The sequence below is a fragment of the Cryptomeria japonica genome, chromosome 4 (genome assembly GCF_030272615.1).
Source record: "Cryptomeria japonica chromosome 4, Sugi_1.0, whole genome shotgun sequence".
Lineage (NCBI taxonomy): Eukaryota > Viridiplantae > Streptophyta > Pinopsida > Cupressales > Cupressaceae > Cryptomeria > Cryptomeria japonica.
This window is the reverse complement of record NC_081408.1, coordinates 160,759,306-160,781,440: the sequence shown is the minus strand read 5'-3', so window position 1 is coordinate 160,781,440 and position 22,135 is coordinate 160,759,306. Positions and strand designations below refer to the sequence as shown.

The 22,135-nt window shown below is 36.6% G+C and overlaps 1 protein-coding gene across 1 annotated transcript; it reads left to right on the top strand.

The window, feature by feature from the left end:
- The first annotated feature begins 1,826 nt into the window (after positions 1 to 1,826).
- On the top strand, positions 1,827 to 21,811 carry LOC131874983 (uncharacterized). Its single transcript, XM_059218967.1, has 2 exons — positions 1,827 to 1,945; positions 21,385 to 21,811. The coding sequence occupies exons 1-2, from the start codon at positions 1,827 to 1,829 to the stop codon at positions 21,809 to 21,811; spliced, it is 546 nt and encodes a 181-aa protein (XP_059074950.1).
- The last annotated feature ends 324 nt before the right edge of the window (positions 21,812 to 22,135 follow it).

The following is a 22,135-nucleotide window of genomic DNA, read 5'->3' as shown; positions in this document are numbered from 1 at the left end:
AAAAAGTAAATAAAATAAGAAATAAATTTGCAAATAACAACTGAATATGAAAATCATATTGTTTATTATGATTGATTATTCTATATTATTATAATACTTACTTAAATTTGTGAGGGTTAACTCAACAAAACAAATGTACTATTAAACTATTAACTAACTATAAATTAACACTTTGGATCATAAATCTAATACTTTATCATAAAACATGAAAAAAGGATGAACAATTTCTAATATCTGAAAAAATAAATCAAATAATATTACAATTATAAAATAAGATGTATATTTAAAAAATAAATCTAAAAAATAATTCCTTTAAAACTTTACAAATAACAAAAGAAAACAAAAAATTGAAAACTAAACTATATTAGTTACATAATGCAAAGGTAAATTAAATTTTCAAATTTCATACCTTTAAATTAAAGAAATTCACTAAAATAAGAGTCATTTAGAAATCACCTACTAATGGGCTTTTGAGGGCTAATCCTCTTAGGAAGGGAGGTAAAAGTCAGGAGTAGGTTCCGCCAGATAAGGGCTGGACCAAGTTCAACTTTTGACGAGGCTTTAAGGGGGAATTCCAAGATTTTTGAGGTAGGGGTCATAACCCGTGATGAGAATGGAAGTATTCTTGCTCTTGGAGCTAAGAGACTGGTGGATGGTATGAATAATGAAGCTGAGTGTCAAGTGGTAATTGAAGCCATTCTTTTGGCCAAGAAATTGGAGATGAAAAACTTCATCTTGAGGGGGACTCCCAGAGAGTGGTGAATGGTATTGCTAGGGGACGGATGGAGGCCTAACACCTGGATAAACTTATTAGAAGGATGAATAACCTTTTGAGTGGGTTGAGGATTTTAAGGTATCGCATGATCTCAGAGAAGAGAATGTTGAGGCTGATAAGCTTTTGAACGTTGGTGCAAATGGTTCTTTGGGTGACCATTTTAATTTATTTGAGGACCTAAGGGATGTGTGTCCCTTAGAGTTTAGTTGATGGTTCTTTGGTAGTGAAGGGAGAATCTGAGACATGGTGTTGTGTTTTGTGTGATTTGATATTTATGATGGAGGGGAAGGGATGAATCATGTGTTTCATGATTTTTGATCTGGTCGCATCTGGTAATGGCAGCGTAGGTGTGATGATGTCAGTGATTGGAGGTCTATCTAGTTTATGATGCTTGGTTTGAGGTGATGGGTGTGAAATTATTTCTTGCAGTGGCTTCAATTATTTTAGGGCCTCGTCTCTAGTTGTTTTTTCATTTCACAGAGGATGGTTTTGGCTTTCGCGAGAGCAGGGTATGGAGGCAAGTGTGGGGAAGGATGGAAACCAATTTCTCATTGTCTATAGAGGGCCAAATGCCTACATTCCATGGTTCAATTTCAAGCAATCGATTGTTTAACATTTTTAGGGTGGATAAGGATTTTTTTTGGAGGGCTCTGCGTCTAATGGTTGGGGAATAATTCCTGGATTTGGATTGTCATCCATGAACAAACCTAGATATCTCATCCTTGTTCATGGCACTGGCCCTAATGGTGGGAGGTTCAAAGGATGAGGTGTTGCAGGTGACATCCCTTTTGCTGAGACCTAAATGGTCTAGTGCTCTGGAGGAGGTGGTAGCGCATGCAGAGATTGGCAAGGGTCATGGCGGCATCTTGGTGAGGAAAGGGGAGCTGTGCAGCAGCTAGTGGTGTGGTTGGCTTCTCGTTCTGTGGATGTGTAGATGGAGGATGCAAGAAACGGGTGGAGGGATGTTGTGGAGTTTGTGTGGGATTGGCGGATCAAGCAAAATTGTGAGGCAAGCAAACCCCGATGAAGTTGTAGGCTCCATTGGATGAAGATGGGCGGTCGTTGGTGCGTCACCAAATCCTGTGGAAGAGTGCGAAGGTGGTGGAACGTAGTTTTCTCTGAGGTGGCAGGCCAGGAACCTCAATGGGTGGTGGGATGGAGATACCTGAGGCAAGTCCTAGTCAAGGCATCCCCAATTTCTCTAGGGAGGATGCCCTTGGTTGGTTCCGATAGGCTGCTCCCATGGGGTTTGTCAGGTTTTGGGTAGGGAGGATTGATTGCAAGGTTTGTGTATGGATTGGGAGACTTTGTAGGTGTGGTGTCAGTCTCGGGTTCTTTTAGTTTTGTAGGGGCGAGACCCCTTTTGTGTGGAATGTTGTTGAACAACTTTAAGCATGTATAATTTCCTTTTAAGCAATATAAATCTAACCTGGTTATCGTTAAAAAAAAAAAGAGTCATTTAGAAATTAATATATATAAAAAAAAAATTTCAACAAATAAAATTTCTAAAATTTTCAAAAAACTTAAAAAAATAATACAGCAAAATAATAATAATAAATAATCAAATAACATAAATATTTTTTTCTATAATTTGAGAATTACTCTAAATTTTTTTTAATAAAATTCCAATCTCTTCAAAACTAAATTTGATCAATTAAATAGTAAAAGGATAAATTAACTTTTTAAAATTTATACATTTAAATAACCGAACATATAGAAAATTACAATGTTAAAAATAATACAACCAAAAAGTAATAATAAATAATAAAATAAAAAGCTCTACATATTGAAAATAATTTTTAAAAATTGAAAATAAATTCTAACGTCTTTATAGCTGTATGGTGGAAAAGTGGGCGAATAAAACTTAATATATGAAAATTTAGTTAAATTACTAGTCCACACACACACACAGGACTTCTTGATGCAAGCTATGGAGTAACGTAGTGTTACTCAGCTTCCCAAGGAGGGTCCCATGGTTCTCTATCTCACAATGTCCCTCAAACCAATGTTTTTTCTCTCAGATCACTGAGCAAAATGGTTTAGGGATGGCAAATATGAGAATGAGAGATGCTTTTGATTGATTTTAGTATGAGATGTGTTGTAAGCTATGTATGATTCTAAAATGCAATAAACTAAATGATAAGATGACAAGATTAGTATGAATACTATCCTAGCATACTATATTTAGTCTATGATTGAACTAAAATGATAAAGAAAGTAATCTAAGCATGCATATTAGTCTAATTTATGATCTAAAGAGAGGCTAAATGATGAGCATATATGAAATGAGAAAGCTTGAAAGAATTTGAGCATAAGTGTAATGCTTCAAATTTGAAAGATGATTGTTAAAAATGGAGGAATGAGAGCTCTATTTATAGCACAAACAGGGCAATGGATGGTCAAGATTGAATGGTTTAATCAAGGGCCAAGTTTGAAAGTTTGGGGATCCATATGCACAATTGGCACCAATAAAATAGTGACAAGTGTCAATATAGGATTGGGTTGAGAGAAGAGGTTGGAGGCATTAAAGGCCTGAGAAGACCTCATGGTTATCTAAAGGCTAAGGGTCAAGTCTAAATTATGTTTACCCAATGGATTAAGATTTAATCCAAGAATAAACCTTTGTGCAAATGATTAAGAGATAACCATGGTCAAAGCATTAATGGCCTGATGAGACCTTTGGGTTGGGTAGAGGTTGAGTCAAAACAAATGTTTTAACCATGTGGGAGGGTTTGAATTAACCATTAATGGTTATTGGAGACTTTGGGGATTAAGTGGTTGAAGGTTGGAAGCCTTTAATGGTTTTCAAAGACTTTAAGGATTTTGGTGGTTGAAGGTTGAAAACCTTTAATGGTTATCAAAGACTTTGGGCCATTTGAGAAGTGACTTCCCTTTGCTTAGGGATGTGACAAAGTTTAGAGGAGGGTTAGGTTAATTAGAAGCGATTAGAAGATTCTAGAAGGGATTAGAAATGGGTTTGGGATTTTGCAAGTGGATGGGGGGAATAATAGGATTTAATTGAATTAAATGATTTTCATTCAATTTGGTTACAATTTGGAGGAATTAAATAAATTAGATTTATTCAATTTAGGATAACTATTTAATTAAATTTGAATTTAATTAAAAGTTGCTAGGGGGATTTAATTGAATAAAATGATTTATTCATTAAATGGTATAGTGAATTTTATTTAAATAAATTGAGTAATTTACTTAATAAAATAGAAGAATGTGGATAATTTAATTAAATTGGATTTAATTAAATAGAGAAATGAACATAAAATATTTATTTAGGAATATGGTCATTTTTATACGTCTAAAATAGCTAAATTATATCAATTACATAATAAAAAACATAAATTAACTTTTCGAAATTCATACATTTAAATTAAGTAAATCTATTAAAAAATATAATAAAAAAATAATGCTACCAAAATATAATAATAAATAATCAAATAAAATAATGTGATATTTTTGCATAGCTCTCTTGATATTCATTTTTATTTTTATGCTAAAGCTTGTATATGCAATAATGTGATGTTATAGATTCAAGTACATGCTAATAAAGTGGCACTTGAAGTGGCCCTCTTGCAAGTGCTTCTGGATCACTGGGGTAATGCCCCTTATACTATTGCTAGGATTCTGTCGGACCCTTCTTCCTTCAATGACCATTTTTTGGTCTGTGGTCATTGGTGTGGTTGCAACACTTCTACCGATGGCTCCTGCACACCTCGCTCTCAAGGTCCTTGCCACCACTCTGTGTTACCCCTAAAGTATTAATGGTATTAGTGTCAAAAAGGAATTTTCATGAAAGTTTTACCCTTGGCATAGTTATACATGAGATATATTATTAGTGACTAAGTCACTCGATGATTCAAAAAAGGCAAAGGTTTTGAAGTCACTTTAAGTGACTAGGAAAAATGACATCTTTTGGTCCCCACCAACAAGGTATTTATTGTAAGCACAGTATTTTATATATTCCCATCAAAATACCTTGTGTTATGTGGTGGTTGGTTGAGGAACTCTTGAAAAGCACTTGTTTTTTTCTTTGACATTTCATTTGCACTTTGAGTTGTCATTGTTCTCCAAACCCTAGAGCTAGGGCACGACATTTTTTTCGATTGTGAAAGCATTTCATTTATACAGTGGTCTTGAATAAGGTAATGTTGAGCCTAGATAAGGTGAAGTTGAGCTCGAACAAGGTGAAGTGAAGCTAAAGATGAGAATGAGGTGTTTACTAGAAGTCAAGGACAACATAACTGAAAGAGAAGAAAATATTTTTAGGTGTATCAAATCCCTATCTTTCTAGTCTTCCTATCTTTCCACAATTTATTTTGTTTGTTAATTGTTGTTAAGAGTAGTATGTCTTTGTTTGTATAAAGATTACTATGTTTTTGTGGATTTGTTTTGGAAAGTTCAAGGTAATTTTTTTTTATAATTTTAAGGGTTTCAAAAATATTTTTAAAGGACGAAAAAGGTTGATGTTCTAGTTGTCTTTTGTGAACACCTTCATGTTCTTTAGTTTTTTTAAAAAATAAAAAATCCCTAGTCAAAGTTACGGGTATGGATTATATCGTTGGGAATGTTTTCTTTCTCAGAACCCTAGTTAAGGGTCTATGAAATGCTTTGAGTTTCAATATTGGTTTCAATGTCTGCTTTGGGTATGTTTGTCTTGAATTTTTTAGAACCCTAACCAAGGGTCTACCACGACATACTCCAGGAGGTTTTTTTTGTGATAAGTTTATCTAGATGGAAAGCTATGCTCTGTTGTTTTTGTAGTGATCGAATTAATTTTTCAGATTTGGTAAAATATGATAGTTATGTTTTGAATAAGTGTAATATTTTCTTCAATCAAAAGAGAGCATTTTTTATACTATGGAGATATGCAAAAGTTAATTCTTATTAAGTGAAATTAAGTTGAAAGAAGACATCCCTTGAGATTCTCTTTGTCATTTTTTGAAGGCATATAATACCATTGTTATATCATGATCAGATTGTAAAGAATTTGTGAGTAATGATATATAAGAGCTTCTACAACAATATTCACTATAATATATTATGTTGTACTTTACATATGCACAATCCACTTGTGTATTTGAGCATTTGCACTCTTTATATGACAGAACTGTGTATATTTTTCATACATTTTAATGCTTTATATATGAATTGAAAGAACTATTGTTTCTAAGTCTCAATGTTGTGAGACTAGAAAATGTAAAAGAAGTGAAATGGAGGCAAAACTTTGTATGTTATTTTAGTATATTTGTTGAGAAACATTCATAAGCTAGTGAGATATTTGAAAAAGTCTATTGAAGTGAGATAGCATCGTCAGTGAGACACATGAAACAGCCAGTGAGGCATTTGTAAATTTTTATTGATAAGCCAATGAGGCATTTTTCGAGTGGTTTTATTCCTAAAGAGGGTTTCCACTCAGGACATACTCTTTGTCATTTTCTTTATGTGTGTTGTATTTATTTCTGCTATCAACTCTGAGTGCACTTTATTGCTTCTAATAAGTCAATATTTAAAGAGTGGCTTAAAATGTTGAAATTGATCATAATCACTGATTCACCCCCCCTCTCAGTGCCTATATTACTCCAACAATTGGTATCAGAGCCAAACCCTTGTTGTCTTGCATTGTGCTAAAGGGTTTCCATGTAGGAGTACTTCAATGGCGAATCAAGAAGGTTTGTCCACTACTAGGGCACCTTTGTTTGATGGTACGAGCTATGCTTTTTGGAAATTTAGAATGCAAAGGCATATAACCTCTCTAGGATATGAGGTTTGGGTTGCAATTAAAATTGCATATATCTCTTCTACTTCCCCCTCAACCCCTGATGAGAAAAAAACTTATGAATGTGATGCAAAGGCTTCAAATACCATTTGATGTGCTTTGTCAAATGATGTTTTGGTCAAAATCATGAATTGCAAGAATGCAAAATCCATTTGGGATAAACTCTCTAGCATATGTGAAGGTAATGATAAAGTTAAAGGCAAAACTTCAGACCTATAGGGCTAGACTTGAAAGCCTTAAAATGAATGAAGAAGATAAAATAGCTAATTTCTTTCTTAGAATCTTAGAAGTTGTTAGCTCAATTCGGGGTCTTGGTGAAACATTAGAAGAAAAGGTAGTTATGAAAAAGGTACAAAGGTCTTTGACACCTAAATATGATTCAAAAGTCTTTGCCTTAAAAGAAAGAGACTTGAATAAACTTACTATTGATGAGATTCATGGTATTTGAACTGCCTATGAAATGAGATTTTGTGAAGATGTTCCAATAAATAAAGAAACTTCTTTCAAAACTCAAAAGAGAGATAATGAATATGAGTTTGATAAACCTGATGATGAAGAGTCTACTTTGTTTGTCATCTTAGAAGAGAATCATGTAGATATACAGGGAAATTCCCCTTTAAGTGCTTCAACTATAGCAAAATCGACCACTATTTTGCACAATATCCAAACAAATAAGCTACAAGTGATGATGATGATGGTAGAAGGCAAGGGAAGAAAAAAAATAATTTAGAATAAAAGGAAAACATCCTTCAAAAAGAAGAAGAGCTTTTTTCTTGACATAATAGATAGTTTTTCAAGTGAGTCTCTTGAAGGAGATGAAACTTTGTTTATAGCTACTATTGAAGCTCAAGAAGAGATCATTTCAGAATATTTTGAATGAGAAATTGACCTTGAGGGAGAGCTTAAATGTGCTCTCAAAGAAATTAAAAAACTTAGAAAAGAATATGTATCTCTAAAGGATCACAATCAGAATGATACCAATCTCATATATGATCTTACTCTCTAGTTAGAAGAAAGTAAAAAGATTCTTGAAGTCACTCAAGGAAGACTGATCAATAAAGAGAAAGAATGTCACTTCGTAGAAGAAAAGCTTATTCTTCTTCAAGGACAACTTAAACTATATGAGAGAAGTGATAAATCATCTACTCTGATCAGTACTCCCAATGATTACAAGAGTAAAGGAATCCAAACATTCATTGATGGTGAGTCCTCAAATCATGCAACTACTAGCAAGTTCACTGATAGAACAAGTAAGTTTTCTAGATATCTCTTTCATTTCTTTGGTTATTTATTTAATTGCCAACAATTTTGGCAAAAATAAAATACATGCAGAGTTATGTCTATAAGAAAATATAGTTTTGTTAATGACAATTTATACAAATTCCTCAGTAATATCAGATGTTATCATTGTAAAAAACTAGGACACATAGCTACTATCTATAAATCAAATTCTATAAAACAATTCAGTAAATATGATCAACAAAGATCAAATCCAATTTGATTTGGAAACCTAAGAAAAAGGTAGAAGCCTTAATTGTTCAAACTACCTTGCATTCTGTCAAAAAGAATCTTTGGGTTGTGGACAGTGGCTGTTCACACCAAATGAGAAGATATAAAAGTGAATTTGCTGACCTTGAAACCTACTAAGGAGGATGTTTTAGATTTGGAAATGATCATTATATTCCCATTGTAGGGAAAGGTACTATTCTCCTAGATAATGATACACTAGTACATGATGTCTATTATGTAGAAGGTATGGCTCATAACCTACTTAGTGTGAGTCAAATATATGCTAATGGCTTTGATGTTACCTTTAATGTGCTTGGATGTGAAATAAAAAAGAAATCTAGAAAAACTGTAGCAATAGGGTGTTAGCTTTGTGTTGTCATTGATGTCAACTGGTATGAGAGATGTATGTGCAACACTATCAAGGAGGAAGCATAGGTTGAGATATCTTTGATATCACCTTGTGTTGCAGATCACCAAAAATGAAAGGATGTCAACTGGTAAGTAATTTTTTTGACTTAGGAAGTCACATCAACCAAGAAAGTGGATGTCAGCTTGCAAAGGTTATGACCAGAGTTCAAGGAGGATGAGCAAGGTGTTTAAGCTGGTGCTTATGATGAAGAGGCAGAATGTTATCAAAATCACATCAACACTGGAAGAGAAGAATGAACCGGTGTGCTGTGAGGTTGCAGAACACCAAGACTCTCACCGGATGAAGATGAAGTCATCATGGGAAGCAATGATTGTCAGTGAGTGTCCACACTAGATCACATGTGGCTATTTCAAGATATGTTGCACAAATAGGGAAGTAACATGAGCAGAAGACAAGGTGTTACTCCACCAAGTAAGTGGAGCTTATCTCCTATATGAATTGAGTGCATTATAGTTTGGTGAGATAAGAGTAAAGAGGTAAAGGCAAGTACTTGAAGGATACCACTACATCCATCGATGAATTGAGGGAATGCCTTAAGTGCATGAGATCAAGGTTATGCACTGAACCAACTGAGAAGGCATGCTGAAATGCTAATACAATAGAAGAGTGATGTGTTTGTCATTCAAACAAACTGGCTAAGCAGATACAGTCAGAGGAGAATGGCCTGACCAATGAAGGAGTCTAGTGAAGGTTGATGATGGGTGTCATCAAGAGTGGTAACTGATATGTAAGCCCAACGAGAATATAAGAAAAGTGCAGATGTAGATGACTCCCCACCTTGTGGAAATGAGCGTGCTCAAGAAAGACATGTCTAATGACCAGTCAAGGTGTTCCACCCATAGTTCAGTAGAATGCAGACATGATGAGGTTACCGGTACAGTGTGTGATACCGGCAGGAAAGAGGAACTAGTAGAGTGGCTACTCGGTGACCCTATATGGATCGAGAGGAAGTGACAAGCTGGTAGTTTGTTGATATGGATTCCACATGGAGTCAATGTGGTGATCCTGCATTTGGATAAAGATGGAATGTAGATCGATGGGGTAAATGTAGGGCTGGTCGACTTTAATGAAAGGTCCCATAAATCATGGGACATGTTGTAGAGCTATTGCAGGGGTTTGAGGCTCAAGGTCTGGAACACAACTATGAGCTAGCTAAGAGCAATTGAGAAGATCAAGGCTATGGAGGAAACAACATGACAAATCTTTTGTGTTTGACCAAGAGATCAACTATTACGGTGAAAAGAAAATCACCATAGATGAAAGGTGTGATCTAGGAGATGCATAAATGGTAGAGTTGTACAAATTGGTAGTCTAAAAGATCGGATCAGACAAGATCTGATAAGATCTAATTGGATTCGGCTTTCCTCAAGGGTGGTGAAGAAACCCTAACTACCTATAATTTGAATTGTCTTTTGGCAGGAAACTAGTATATAAATAAGTAGGGCAAAGACATTGTTGAGTGCTGCTGAATAGAAGATTATTGTGCTACTGTGAAGTGAGTTACTTCTGCAAGTGAAAGAAAATCAGCCAAGTGCTCAGAAAGTATCTGAGATAAGAGGGAGAGTGAAGAGAATAATGGGCAGTATCTTTACCAAGAGAGATAGAGGGAAGAGAGCTACAAAGAAGGCAGACAAAGTATCGGTAAAGTGTTATACTGGTGAAGTCTAGAAAGTAAGGAGGAGATCCAGCAAAGAAATAGAAGTGGAAGAGGTGTATCAGTAATATTTACTGATAGAGAAGCAATAGGTGAATAGCAGCAGGAGAAGTGAGTTAGTGTTGCAAAGAACCTGTATCTCACCAGCAGGGAATTTTCTATTGAGTTGTTACAAGATTCGCTTGTAACTAGATGACCACCTTTGTAATTGAAGTTTTTGTGATCATTGAGTTGTAGCTCGGTGCAAGGGTTGTAGCTCCTTTGGGTTGTAGCCCATAAACAAGTTAGGGGTTGGTTCTCCTTGGGTTGGTGCCCTAAATAAGGGGTTGTAGCTTCTTGGGTTGGTGCCCTAAATCAATGGTTGTAGCTCCCTAGTTTGGTTCCCTAAATATTGTAACAAAGGTTTGATTGTGAGGCTGGATTGAAGCAATAGTCTCCAGCAGCATTTCTCACCAAGTTTTTTCCCACCTTAGGTTTTCCTTGTACATCCCGATGTTATGTGAGGTTCCTTTGTGTGATTGCATTTGTGTTGGTCTCTCCACTAACTCGTAAGTCTATATTGAGTTAGATCTATTAACCGATATGCTCACATTGGATAATTAAAGGGAAAAAGATTGAGGACCATTGATCCACTCCCTCCCCCTCTCAGTGGTGTATTGTGTCTAACAATTGGTATCAAAGCATAGGTTCCTAGTTATAAGAGTGTTCTCCAACTTGGGTAGATTCTAGATTAAGGACACAATGGTTTGTTTAGTGTCAATATATGCTGCTGTATTTGATGGTTCAAACTTTTCTATTTGGAGTTGCTGAATGGAAGTTTTCCTATCCTCTTTAGGGTTTGATTTACTAATGTGAGTAGTTGATGGTCTCCCTAGAAAAGTCAATCTTCCTACCTAATTTGTAGAAGAAAGAAGAAACATGTGCAATGAAGAAGCCATGAAGGTAATATTGGGTGGGCTCACCAGTGATGTCTCTTCATAGGTGGATAGGTGTAAAAGAGAAAAGAGCTTATGGGAATGATTGAAGAAGCTCTATGGAAATGAACCCTCAACTATAGAACCAACATTTGAAGGAAATGTGAGAAAAACATCTCATATTAATCTAGATGATGAAGATAGATCTCCTGGCAGCTGCAATAGTGATGAAGATGGAACCCACTTCTTCATGTCTCAAGAATTTGAAGGAGAAAAGAACACATCTGAATGTGTGAGGACAATGGGTCCCCACTTGTAAGATGCAACTAGTAGCAATGAGGAAGGGGAAGAAGAGGTTGAAGCTGAAATTGATCTTGAAGAAGAGCTTGTAAATGCACTTGAAGAACTCAACAGAGTTAGAAAGGAATACAAGCTATTCAAGAATGTTACTATCGTAGAGAAGAATTGACTAACAAATGCCTCTCAGAGTTGACTTCTCATGCAAAGGACACCAAGAAATACCAGTGTGATGATCTAGCCTTTTAGCCAGAGATAAAAGACAAAAAACTTCAATGGCTGCTTGGAGAGATCAAAAGCTAGACCTTCCCAGTTAGATATGCTCCTCGAAAGAAGGTTGTCCTAACCACAAATATTCTGGACTTGCAGACAAGAGTGAAGATCAATGCTACAAAAAGGAAGAATCATGCATATCCCAAAGGTAAGGGGAAGATGGGAGAAGAAAACTTCACCAAAAGCCAGACGATGAGGAAGTAGCACAAGAGACCCTCCACAGGCAGAGGACAAAGAAATGCTACCACCCACAAGGGGAAGCAAGTGCGGGAGAAGAAGAAGAGATCAGATGAAAGAACTCCTCAGAATGGACAACCAAGGATCCATTCTCAAAAAGGAAAAGATGGGGATGCAAAACCGGCAAGATCTCCTCATGCATGGCAAAGTAAATTTGTAATTCATATGCCATCATTCACCAGTTATTGCTTTACATGTAATAATTATGGCCATAAGGTAGGGGAATGTAGAAAGAGATCTAGAAAGGATAATGTAGGATCTCATAGAAATCATACTTATGGGAAAAATGTATCCAAAAGTAGATACACGCATGTGCCTTCTCCGATTATGCAAAGATTGTTTTTCATAACCACAAAGGATTTGGCCATAGAGAGTTTGAATGCAGGAAATCAAATGGAGGTTAGTACAACAACTATGCTCTACAGAAAAGTGGATATAGAACGTTTGGAAGATAGAGACCCGCATGGAACCAAAGGAGAAATGTCTCTGCAAGAGTAAGAGGTCCACCAGTTTCGGTTGCCAGTCACAGCAACATGACCAGAAGGAGATGGTCAAACTGGTATGTCAAGAGATTCCCAAATCATGAAGTTGGGATGGATGTTGTGTGCTACTATAGCACTACTTATGCATGTGATGAGGAATTAGAAGATGGAAAGACCTATCTGCAGAAGAAGGAACGACTTGCTCCCAAGCTTGAAAATAAGAAGAAGAATAAGACCAAGAAGGTATGGAGGAAGAAGACCTTGGACTGGCACTGTGTACTCAATACATAGATGATATCTCCTAAGGCCTAAAGGAGATGCAGGACCTAAAGGGGAGTGGCACATTGAATTTATCATTCACCCCGTCAACAAAGATGACAACATGGAAGAACATGTTGTTGCCAATGTAAAAGAGAAACAAGAAAGTGATAAGTGTGTGTAGAAAACTACATTGACTACACACCTATAGATCAGTGTTGGAACACCACTGCATGTTATAAAGAGTGATGGTTAACAATTAATAGGTACTTGTAGGTTATGTACAACAATGAGGTTGGAAATCATTGCATTAGCCCCGGTAGCATGGAATGTAAAGTTATGTCTCAGGTGGTGTTGATGAAGACCTGAAAGACATGTGTTTGGCCCTATGGTTGATCATATAGGGTTGCATGTTTTTGTGCTAATTGGTTTGATTCTTGGCATAATGATAATATTGTATGGAATTGTGTAGTCCTAGGATCATGTCATAGGCTATGATGAAAAAATGAAGTTGATAGATCATCAGATGATCTCATGTTCACAACTAAACCGATACATGGAGGAGATTGGAGTCTCAGTATTGTACCTGACCAAAGATAAGAACCTAAGGTGTATGACTCAGGAGGAGTTCAAGTTCTCATGATGCAAAGATGGTGTGCTTGAACTTGCAAGGATACTGACTACCCAAACTACAAGAGATGAAAATTGTAGAGGTGTTGCAGGTTGACTGACAAGTGAGTAGGATTCAATGGCTCATTGACAATTGGTATCAGTCTTTCTACAAATTTAGTACTCTATCAAATAGTATTAGACTTGCATACTCAATTGGTGTCATTTGATGCTTAAGTTCCCCATCTCAAGTGTTGTGACTTGAGAAGATGTAACAAACAGTGACAATATAGCAAGTGGTATCAAAGGAAGTGTTGCATCCAATCAAAAAAAAGGAGGGAGAAATAATTCTCTCAGTAACTGGTAAATACAGGGAGAAATGATATCCTGACAGTGTCCTTTGTCATTGTTGTCAAAGGGGGAGAAGAATGATTATAGTATGCTGCATACTACATATGTGAGAACTCATTGGAGAGATAAGACTATGTAGTATGCCAGATACTATATTAGTTGACGTCAATGCCAAAGGGGGAGATTGTTGGCATTGTGTTGTCATTGATGTCAACCGGTATGAGAGATGTATGTACAACACTATCAAGGAGGAAGCATAGGTTGAGATATCTTTGATATCACCTTGTGTTGCAGATCACCAGTAAGGAAAGGATGTCAACTTGTAAGTGATGTTTTTGAGTTAGGAAGTTAGATCAACCAAGAAAGTGGATGTTAGACTGCAATGGTCATGACCAGAGTTCAAGGAGGATGAGCATGGTGTTTGAGTTGGTGCTTATGATGAAGAGGTAGAATGTTATCAGAATCACATCAACACTGGAAGAGAAGAATAAACTGGTGTGCTGTGAGGTTGTAGAACAACAAGAATCTCACCAGATGAAGATGCAATCATCATGAAGATGTAGTCATCATGAGAAGAAATGACTAAGAGTGATTGTGTCCACACCAGATCACATGGGCCTGTTTGAAGATATGATGCACAAAAAGGGAAGTAACATGAGCAGAAGACAAAGTGTTACTCCACCAAGTAAGTGGAGCTTATCTCCTATATGCATTGAGTTTATTAACATTGATGTTCCTAAAACAAGTGCATATACTCTATGATAACATGAGTGCTATCAATATCTCCAAGAACCCTGTTCAACACTCTTGAACTAAGCACATTGATATCAGTTATCATTTTCTTCGTGAAAAGGCCCTGAATAATGACGTGGTGTTAGATTATGTGTCTTCCAATAATCAAGTAACTGATATCTTTACAAAGACCTTACCAAAATAAGTTTTTTAATTTTTGAGGGACAAGATTGGTGTTTTCCCTCAAAGTTCTATTTAGTAATTTACTCCGATCCAGGGAGAAAGGGGAAGCATTTCTTTCACATCTTTTACCCCCATGGCATCTTGTGGAATTAATAGTAATCTAAAGTAAATGTACGATGCATTCTTATATCGTATATGTATGCATCATGTGTTTGCCTTCATACAATGATTAGTTTCATATTATCTCCTTTTTCACTACTATCAAAAGGGGGAGATTTGGCAATTCTCGGTGATTTTTAGTGATTTTTGCTCATAGTTCGGTTGAAGTTTCAGTTCGGTTCAAATTTCTTGTTCAAATTTTAGTGATGCTTATCAGCGATTGGATGGTTTTTGTGCATGATTGGTTTCATAGTGAGTGACTATGTTGTTTATAGTTTTTCATGGTTATATTATAGTGCTATCTTTTGATGATAGACATTTCTAATGATTGCTTTGGTCATATCTTGCAGTCGATTCTGTTGTTGATAGTATTTCATGGTTATATTATAGTGCTATCTTGTGATGATATACATTTCTAATATCATTCTTGTGTCATGCCATCTGCTAGGAAAATATATGTATGTTTCAGTGTTCTGGTGATTCTTTGATTTGTGCAGTGATATGGGAATTCACACTAGGATTATGTATTTATTTTAAGTAGTGACATTAAGGTATATTATGATGATTTTGGTCAAACTTATTAGATTTTACACCAATGCCAGAGGGGGAGTTTGTTACCCCTAAGGCATTTTTGGAATTACTGTCAACATTATATTTTCATGAAAGTTTGACCCTTGGCATAGTTATACGTGAGATATATTATTAGTCACTAGGTCACTTGGTGATTAAAAAAAGGCAAAGGTTTTGAAGTCACTTTAAGTGACTAGGGAACATGAAATCTTTTGGTCCCCACCAACAAGGTATTTGTTATAAGAAAAGTGTTTTATACATTCCCATCAAAATACCTTGTGTTATGTGGTAGTTGGTTGAGGAGCTCTCAAAAAGCACTTCAGTTTTTCTTTTTCATTTCATTTGCACTTTGAGTTGTCGTTGGTCTTCAAACCATAGAGCTAGGGCACAACATTTTTTTTAGTGTCAAACCATTTCATTTTTACAGTGTTCTTGAATAAGGTGATGTTGAGCCTAGATAAGGTGAAGTTGAGCTCAAACAAGGTGAAGTGGAGATGAAGATGAGACTGGGGTGGTTACTAGAATTCAAGGACATGATAACTGAAAGAGAAGAAAATATTTTTTAGGTGTATCAAATCCCTATCTTTCTAGTCTTGCTATCTTTCCACAATTTCTTTTGTTTGTTAATTGTTGTTAAGAGTAGCATGTCTTTGTTTGTACAAAGACTATTATGTGTTTGTGGATTTGTTTTGGAAAGTTAAAGGGATTTTATTTCAAAAATTTTAAGGGTTTCAAAAAGATTTTTATAGGTTGAAAAGGGTTGATGTTCTAGCTGTCTTTTTGTGAAAAGTTTCATGTTCTTTCTAGTTTTTTTTAAAAAAAAACCCTAGTCAAAGTTACGGGTATGGATTATATGGTTGCAAATGTATTCTTGCTCAGAACCCTAGTTAAGGGTCTATGAAATTCTTGGTTTCAATATTGTTTTTAGTGTGTTCTTCGGGTATGTTTGTCTTGAATTTTTCTAAACCCTAACAAAGGGTCTACCACAACATACTCCATGGGTTTTTTATAATTATTATTTTATCTACATGTGCAGTTATATGCTCTATTGTTTTTGCAGTGACCAAATTACTTTTTCAGATTTGGCAAAAGATGATAGTTATGTTTTGAATTACTGTAATCTTTTCTTCAAACAAAAGAGAGATCATTTTTTATACTATGAATATTTTTAGAGGCTAATGCTTATTATGTGAAATGCAGTTGAAAAAAGACATCCCTTGAGATTCTCTTTGTGATTTTTTGAAGGCTTATAATACCACTGTTATATCATGATCAGATTGTAAAGATTTTGTGAGTAATGATATGTAAAATCTTCTACAACAAGATTCACTATAATATATTTTGTTGTATATTACATATGCACAATCCGATTGTATATGTGAGCATCTAAGCTCTCTATATGATAGAACTGTGTATATTTTTTATACACATTAATGTATTACATGTGAATTGAAAGAACTATTGTTTCTACGTCTCAATGTTATGAGACTAGAAAATGTAGAAGAAGTGAAACAAAGGCAAAACTCTATATGTAATTTCAGTCAATTTGTTGAGAAACATTGTTAAGCCAATGAGGCATTCATAAGCTAGTGAGACATTTGAAATTTTTTATTGAAGTGAGATAGCATCATTAGTGAGACACATGAAATAGCGAGTGCGACATTTCTAAACATTGATTATTAAGCTAGTGAGGCATTTTTCTAGTGGTGTTATTCTCCAGGAAGGTTCCAATCCATGGGGGCTTCATTGGCTAGGCAATATTATATCAGGTGCATTCATATTGGGGGGTTTAATATCCCAAAAATGAGGGTGCTTTTAAATTTAGCTATAAAATAATACAATATTTGGTGAAAATAGGGTGGCTTTTAATTCAGAATGTGTATTGGGAGAGGGTGACAACAAAGGATTTTAGGGCAATGTTTTTTGAAAATAGGGGGATTCTTTAATATGCCATAAATGCACATGCTATAACCCAGGGTCACTGCATGAAGCCCCAATGTTCCACTCAGGACATAGTCGATGTCATTTTTCTTTATGTGTGTTGTACTTACTTTTACTATCAATTCTGAGTGCACTTTACTACTTCTAATAAGTCAATCATTAAAGAGTAGCTAATTTTTTTTGAAATTGATCATAAGCATTGATTCACCCCCCCTTCTCAGTTCTTATAGTACTCTAACACTCTAATGGAGAGAGAGAATTTTCATACCACGCTCTACCTCTCCACCCCAAGGGGGCTCTACCTTCAGGTGGTCTACAGGTGGTGGTGCTTCTTTGGCTCCTGGTATTTCTGGTTGGCTCAATTCTTCTAAAGGGTTTCCCTAGTTTTCTCTCACAATTTCTATGTCAAGAAAATATAAAGATGAGAAAGATGAGGTTACAGAGGATTGGTGGTCTCCTCATTACCCCCTCGACCCACTGATGTATGGGGTAAAAAAGATGATATGGATCCCGATGAATGCCTAAAAGGATATGCAAGGGACACACAAGTTCAAACGTTAGTGTTGTTAGTCACAATTAGAAACGAAAAACAAAATAACCTATGATCCTAAGAATGAATATCAAGAGAGATATAAAGCATACAAAAAGAAGCATACATAAATGAAAGAGGGAAAGAAGACCCCCAAAGAAGCTCCACAAAATTCCCATAGTTGCTCCTCCATTGTTCCTCTCCTCTCCAAGTTCAACATGAGTGTCGCTCTCAAGCTTTTTGCACTATGTATGGATGTTTTTTGAAGATTCAAGATTATGAAAAATGAAAGTAACTTATGCAAGTGTAAACAAGCTAAGTATGAGAAAGAACCCTAATTATCTATGTTAATTTTAAACAAAAATAACAAAGAAAATGTTCCTAAATGTTCTCTATAAGTTTGATGCACAAAGACTTGGATTCTTGAAAATGAGGAACGAGAGCTCTATTTATAGGGAAAATAGGGAAATGGATGGTTGAGATTGAGTAACCTCAACAAGGGTCAGGATTGATGGGTTTGTGATCCATTTGAGGGCTTTCAACCCAATCCCAGGATGACAAATGTCAACATGAGATGGCTTGAGAGGAGAGGGAAGAAGCATTAAATGCTTGAAATGACTTGAAGGTTACCTTAGGAGGTAAGGTTTAGCCTTGGGTTAATGAATAAAATCTTGTATTCAATGAATAATGCTTTTATCCAATGGATAATCTCTTGTGCAAGAGTTAGTGGGGATAACCATGGTTAAAGCATTGAATGTTTGAATAGAGACATGAGTTAAATGGGGGGTTGAGTCAGAGGTAAAGTTTATAACCATGTGGGTGAGTTGATTTTAACCAGTAATGGTTATGTAAGAGCCATAAATGGTTGTATAATAACGATTAATGGTTTGAAAGACTTTAGGGGTTAGCTTGTGGGAGAATAAAAGCCATTAAATGCTTTTGAAATACTTTGGAGGCTTTGAGAAGTGACTTCAAGTTGCTTAGGAATGTGACAATAACTAGGAGGGTGATTAGGCTAATTAGGAATGGTTTGGAAAAATCTAGGAGGGGTTTAGGAGGCAAGTGGGTTTGGTGGGTGAGAGAAAATAGGATTTTAATTAAAATAAAATTACTTTATTTCAACAAAATAGGTGAAACTTGCATTTGTAGGAGAATGAAAGTTGGGGAGGGGGGGGGGGGGTAGTTTAGGTATTTAAATAAATATTTATTTATTTATTTAAAGGAGGAAAGGGGTTAAATTAAATAAATGTGTTTTATTCATTTAATTGATTTGGGGATGTGGTTTAATGAATAATTTAAATAACTTGGATAATTTATTTAGTTAATAGAAGAACAGGTTGAGGATGAATTAATTAAATGTTGACTGATGGTTAAATAATCAAATTAATACTAAATATTCATTTAATTAAGTGGACAGATTTATGTGTCTACATTTGCCCCTCTTTGAGATGGTGAGGTTTATTGCATCGTTTCAAAGAAAAAAAGATAGGTGTGAAGAATATGCCCCATAAATGTTAATTTAGTGGGTGGAATGCCCCTCAAGAGATGGACCAATTTTTTTTTGAAAAATCGGGCAATCTCTCGAAAAAGAGAAAGAAATTAGGGGGAGATAGAATAGGAGAATTTATAAATAATGGTGAAAGAACGAGAGAAACCGAAGTTAATACAAAGAAATGGGAGGCATTGGAAGTTCACAAGGACCACAACAGTGAGTGGGGTGATTAGGGTTAGGGGTGTTGGGGTATATATGGAGGGGAAGGGAAAAAAACAACCTCATTTGCACCTATCTCCCTAGAAGTTTGGAGCTCTGATAGTGACATTTGGTGAAAGAGTGAGCAACAGTCATCATGGTCGTGCTGATAGAAAATCATTGATTTGAGCAGATCTGCCAATACCAGTGACCAGAGGACTACAGACCAGCGGTACGTAAATCTTAAATTTTTCTTTTTATGCATTTTTGTCATGTTTTTTCAAGCGTCAAAGTCCAAGTAAGAGAATAGTGCTCAAACTATGTTTTAGCACTTTTGTAGCCTAAAATAGCACTATTGTGCCGCAATGGTGCTATTGCATCATTATTTTAGTGTTGTTGTTGGTTTAGCGCTTTTGAATAAGAGTTGTAGCACTTTTGTAATGTTAGCATTGTTGTACACTTGTTGTGACACTTTTGCCATGAAATAGCACTATGGTATAGCTATTATAATGCTATTGTTGATCTAGTGCTTTGGTACATAAGTTGTAGCATTATTGTTAGTAGAATAGCGCTATTGTAATAAAATACCCTAGTGTTAGATAGAATAGTTCTTGATGCCTCTGTTGATTGATTGATTGGTTGTTTTGGTGAATTATAGCAGCCCCGTTGAGATTAGGTCATTACGATGAATGCTTGTTGTAGTCTAGGATTGCCATAATCGATTGCCTGTTGAGACCCGAAGATACTTGATTAAAAAGTATCTATTGATAGTTTAGGTTGAAACTTAAGAAAGTTTGTAGCAAAACAACCGATGTTTTTTGATGTGTGTAGGAGGATCTACCCATCTTATAGATGCGAGAGCAACATCCTACCACATGGCAACTATGAGAGCAGTTGACTAAGATGGAGATAGATTGTATCTGCACTATTGGTTTGTATGATATGATGTATCTTCCCATGATTCGGATGAATCGTGGACTCCTGATAGTGTTGGCCAAGCAATGGTAAAGCGAGACATGTTCTTTCCACTTGGCAATGGGAGAGATGATGGTGACCTAGGAGGATGTTTGGAGGATATTGCATATCCCGATTAGAGGGGAGTTGGTGACCTATGATCGGCCACTAGGGACGATAGTCATGCAGAGGATATTTGTCGATGATATTTACATTGAGAATGGCTCTGTGGTATGGGAGGATATAGCAACGTTGTATGAGCCCTTACCAATAGTACTATTAGTGATCGTCAGGGGTTTTCTTTGCCCCGATCAACATTCTCATGGACTAGCCGTTTCTTGGGGCCAAGTGATTGAGTAGATGATGACATAGGGGAACCGCTATGCATGGGGACCATGTATGCTAGCACACCCTTATAGGGATCTACATGAGGTAGTCTACCGAGAGACTAGATCACTAGGGGTAGGGATTAATTTGCTACATATTTGGGCTTGGGAGCACTTGCCAGTCACACGGCCAGTATGCTTGAGATTTAGGGTGATAGATCAGCCCTATGTGTGTATGTATGGAGGTATGATGAACCAACCCCATTTAGGGAAGCTAGAGTTTCGATGACGGGCATTAGATGACCTAGATACAGTTATATGGAGGTCGTATATCAATTGTGATCCCTGGGAGGATGATGGAGAGGTCCTATTGTATGTGTATGTGACATGGTTTTTGATTGGTTGCACATCCTACTATGTGGAGAGACATTTGCCAAGGAGAGTGATGAGACAGTTTTGACAGAGGCAGAGGTTGCCGAGGGGTTCAGGAGAGTATGCATGGGTAGTGCAGGAGTGATTTCAGTGGGGGTAAATGTTACCCTATGATCAGGCCCTCGCAAAGTTTTGGATATTACAGTCGAGACCATGGCAGATGAGGCCAAAGATTGTAGATATAGGGGTGACAGAGGAGCATACTCAGTATCGTGCTGCACATCCAATTCCATGGATTTCAGATCCTGCCAAGCTCATATCATTGTTTGAGGATGGCAAGAGATAAAGGAGGAGAGGAGGTCGGGGTGTAGGAGGAGGATATGTAGGTGGTAGAGGAGGAGATGGAGGTGGTGAAGGAGGTTTTGGTGGGGGAGGAGGAATTGGTGGAGCACAAGGAGGGGGAGGGGTTAGGGGAGGTGGATTTGGGGGTGGAGGTGGATTTGGAGGTGGAGGTGGTGGAGGAGGACGATTACAGAGAAGAGGTAGAGATGGAAAACCTTTACGACTATCACAGGGTCTGTTGATACAAGGAGCAATGAGAGGAGGGAGAGATGTTGGTGGGGGAGAGGATGGTAATGAGATAATGGGAGAGGGAGTTGTTGGTGATGGAGAGGATCCTATGGAGATGGGTGGGGGAATCATGGGTGGAGAGGGAGATTTGCGATATTTTTTTATTGTACAACTACAGACTCGACTGACAGGAGGTGGGGCATAGTTGGAGGATAGGGATGTAGAGATTGCAGCAAGGGATGTCCATCTTTTTGCATGGGAGGCAGAGTTGGGGGTAGTGGTGTGAAAGAGAGATGATCTGATGGATAGAGTGATGGAAGTATAGGATAGAGTTCATGTTTTTGAGAGAGCACAAGGAAAGGGTTTGACTGGAGAAGTGCTGAGGAAGATGTGGTGGGTAGGGGCAAATATTGACTATTGGTGGGGATTATATGAGCAAGTTGTGCCATCTAGTCAGTGAGTGATGGGTTACTCCCAGATGCAGCAAGCAATATCAGAGTGGTCTCAGAGGATGCAGAGCAATGGTGGT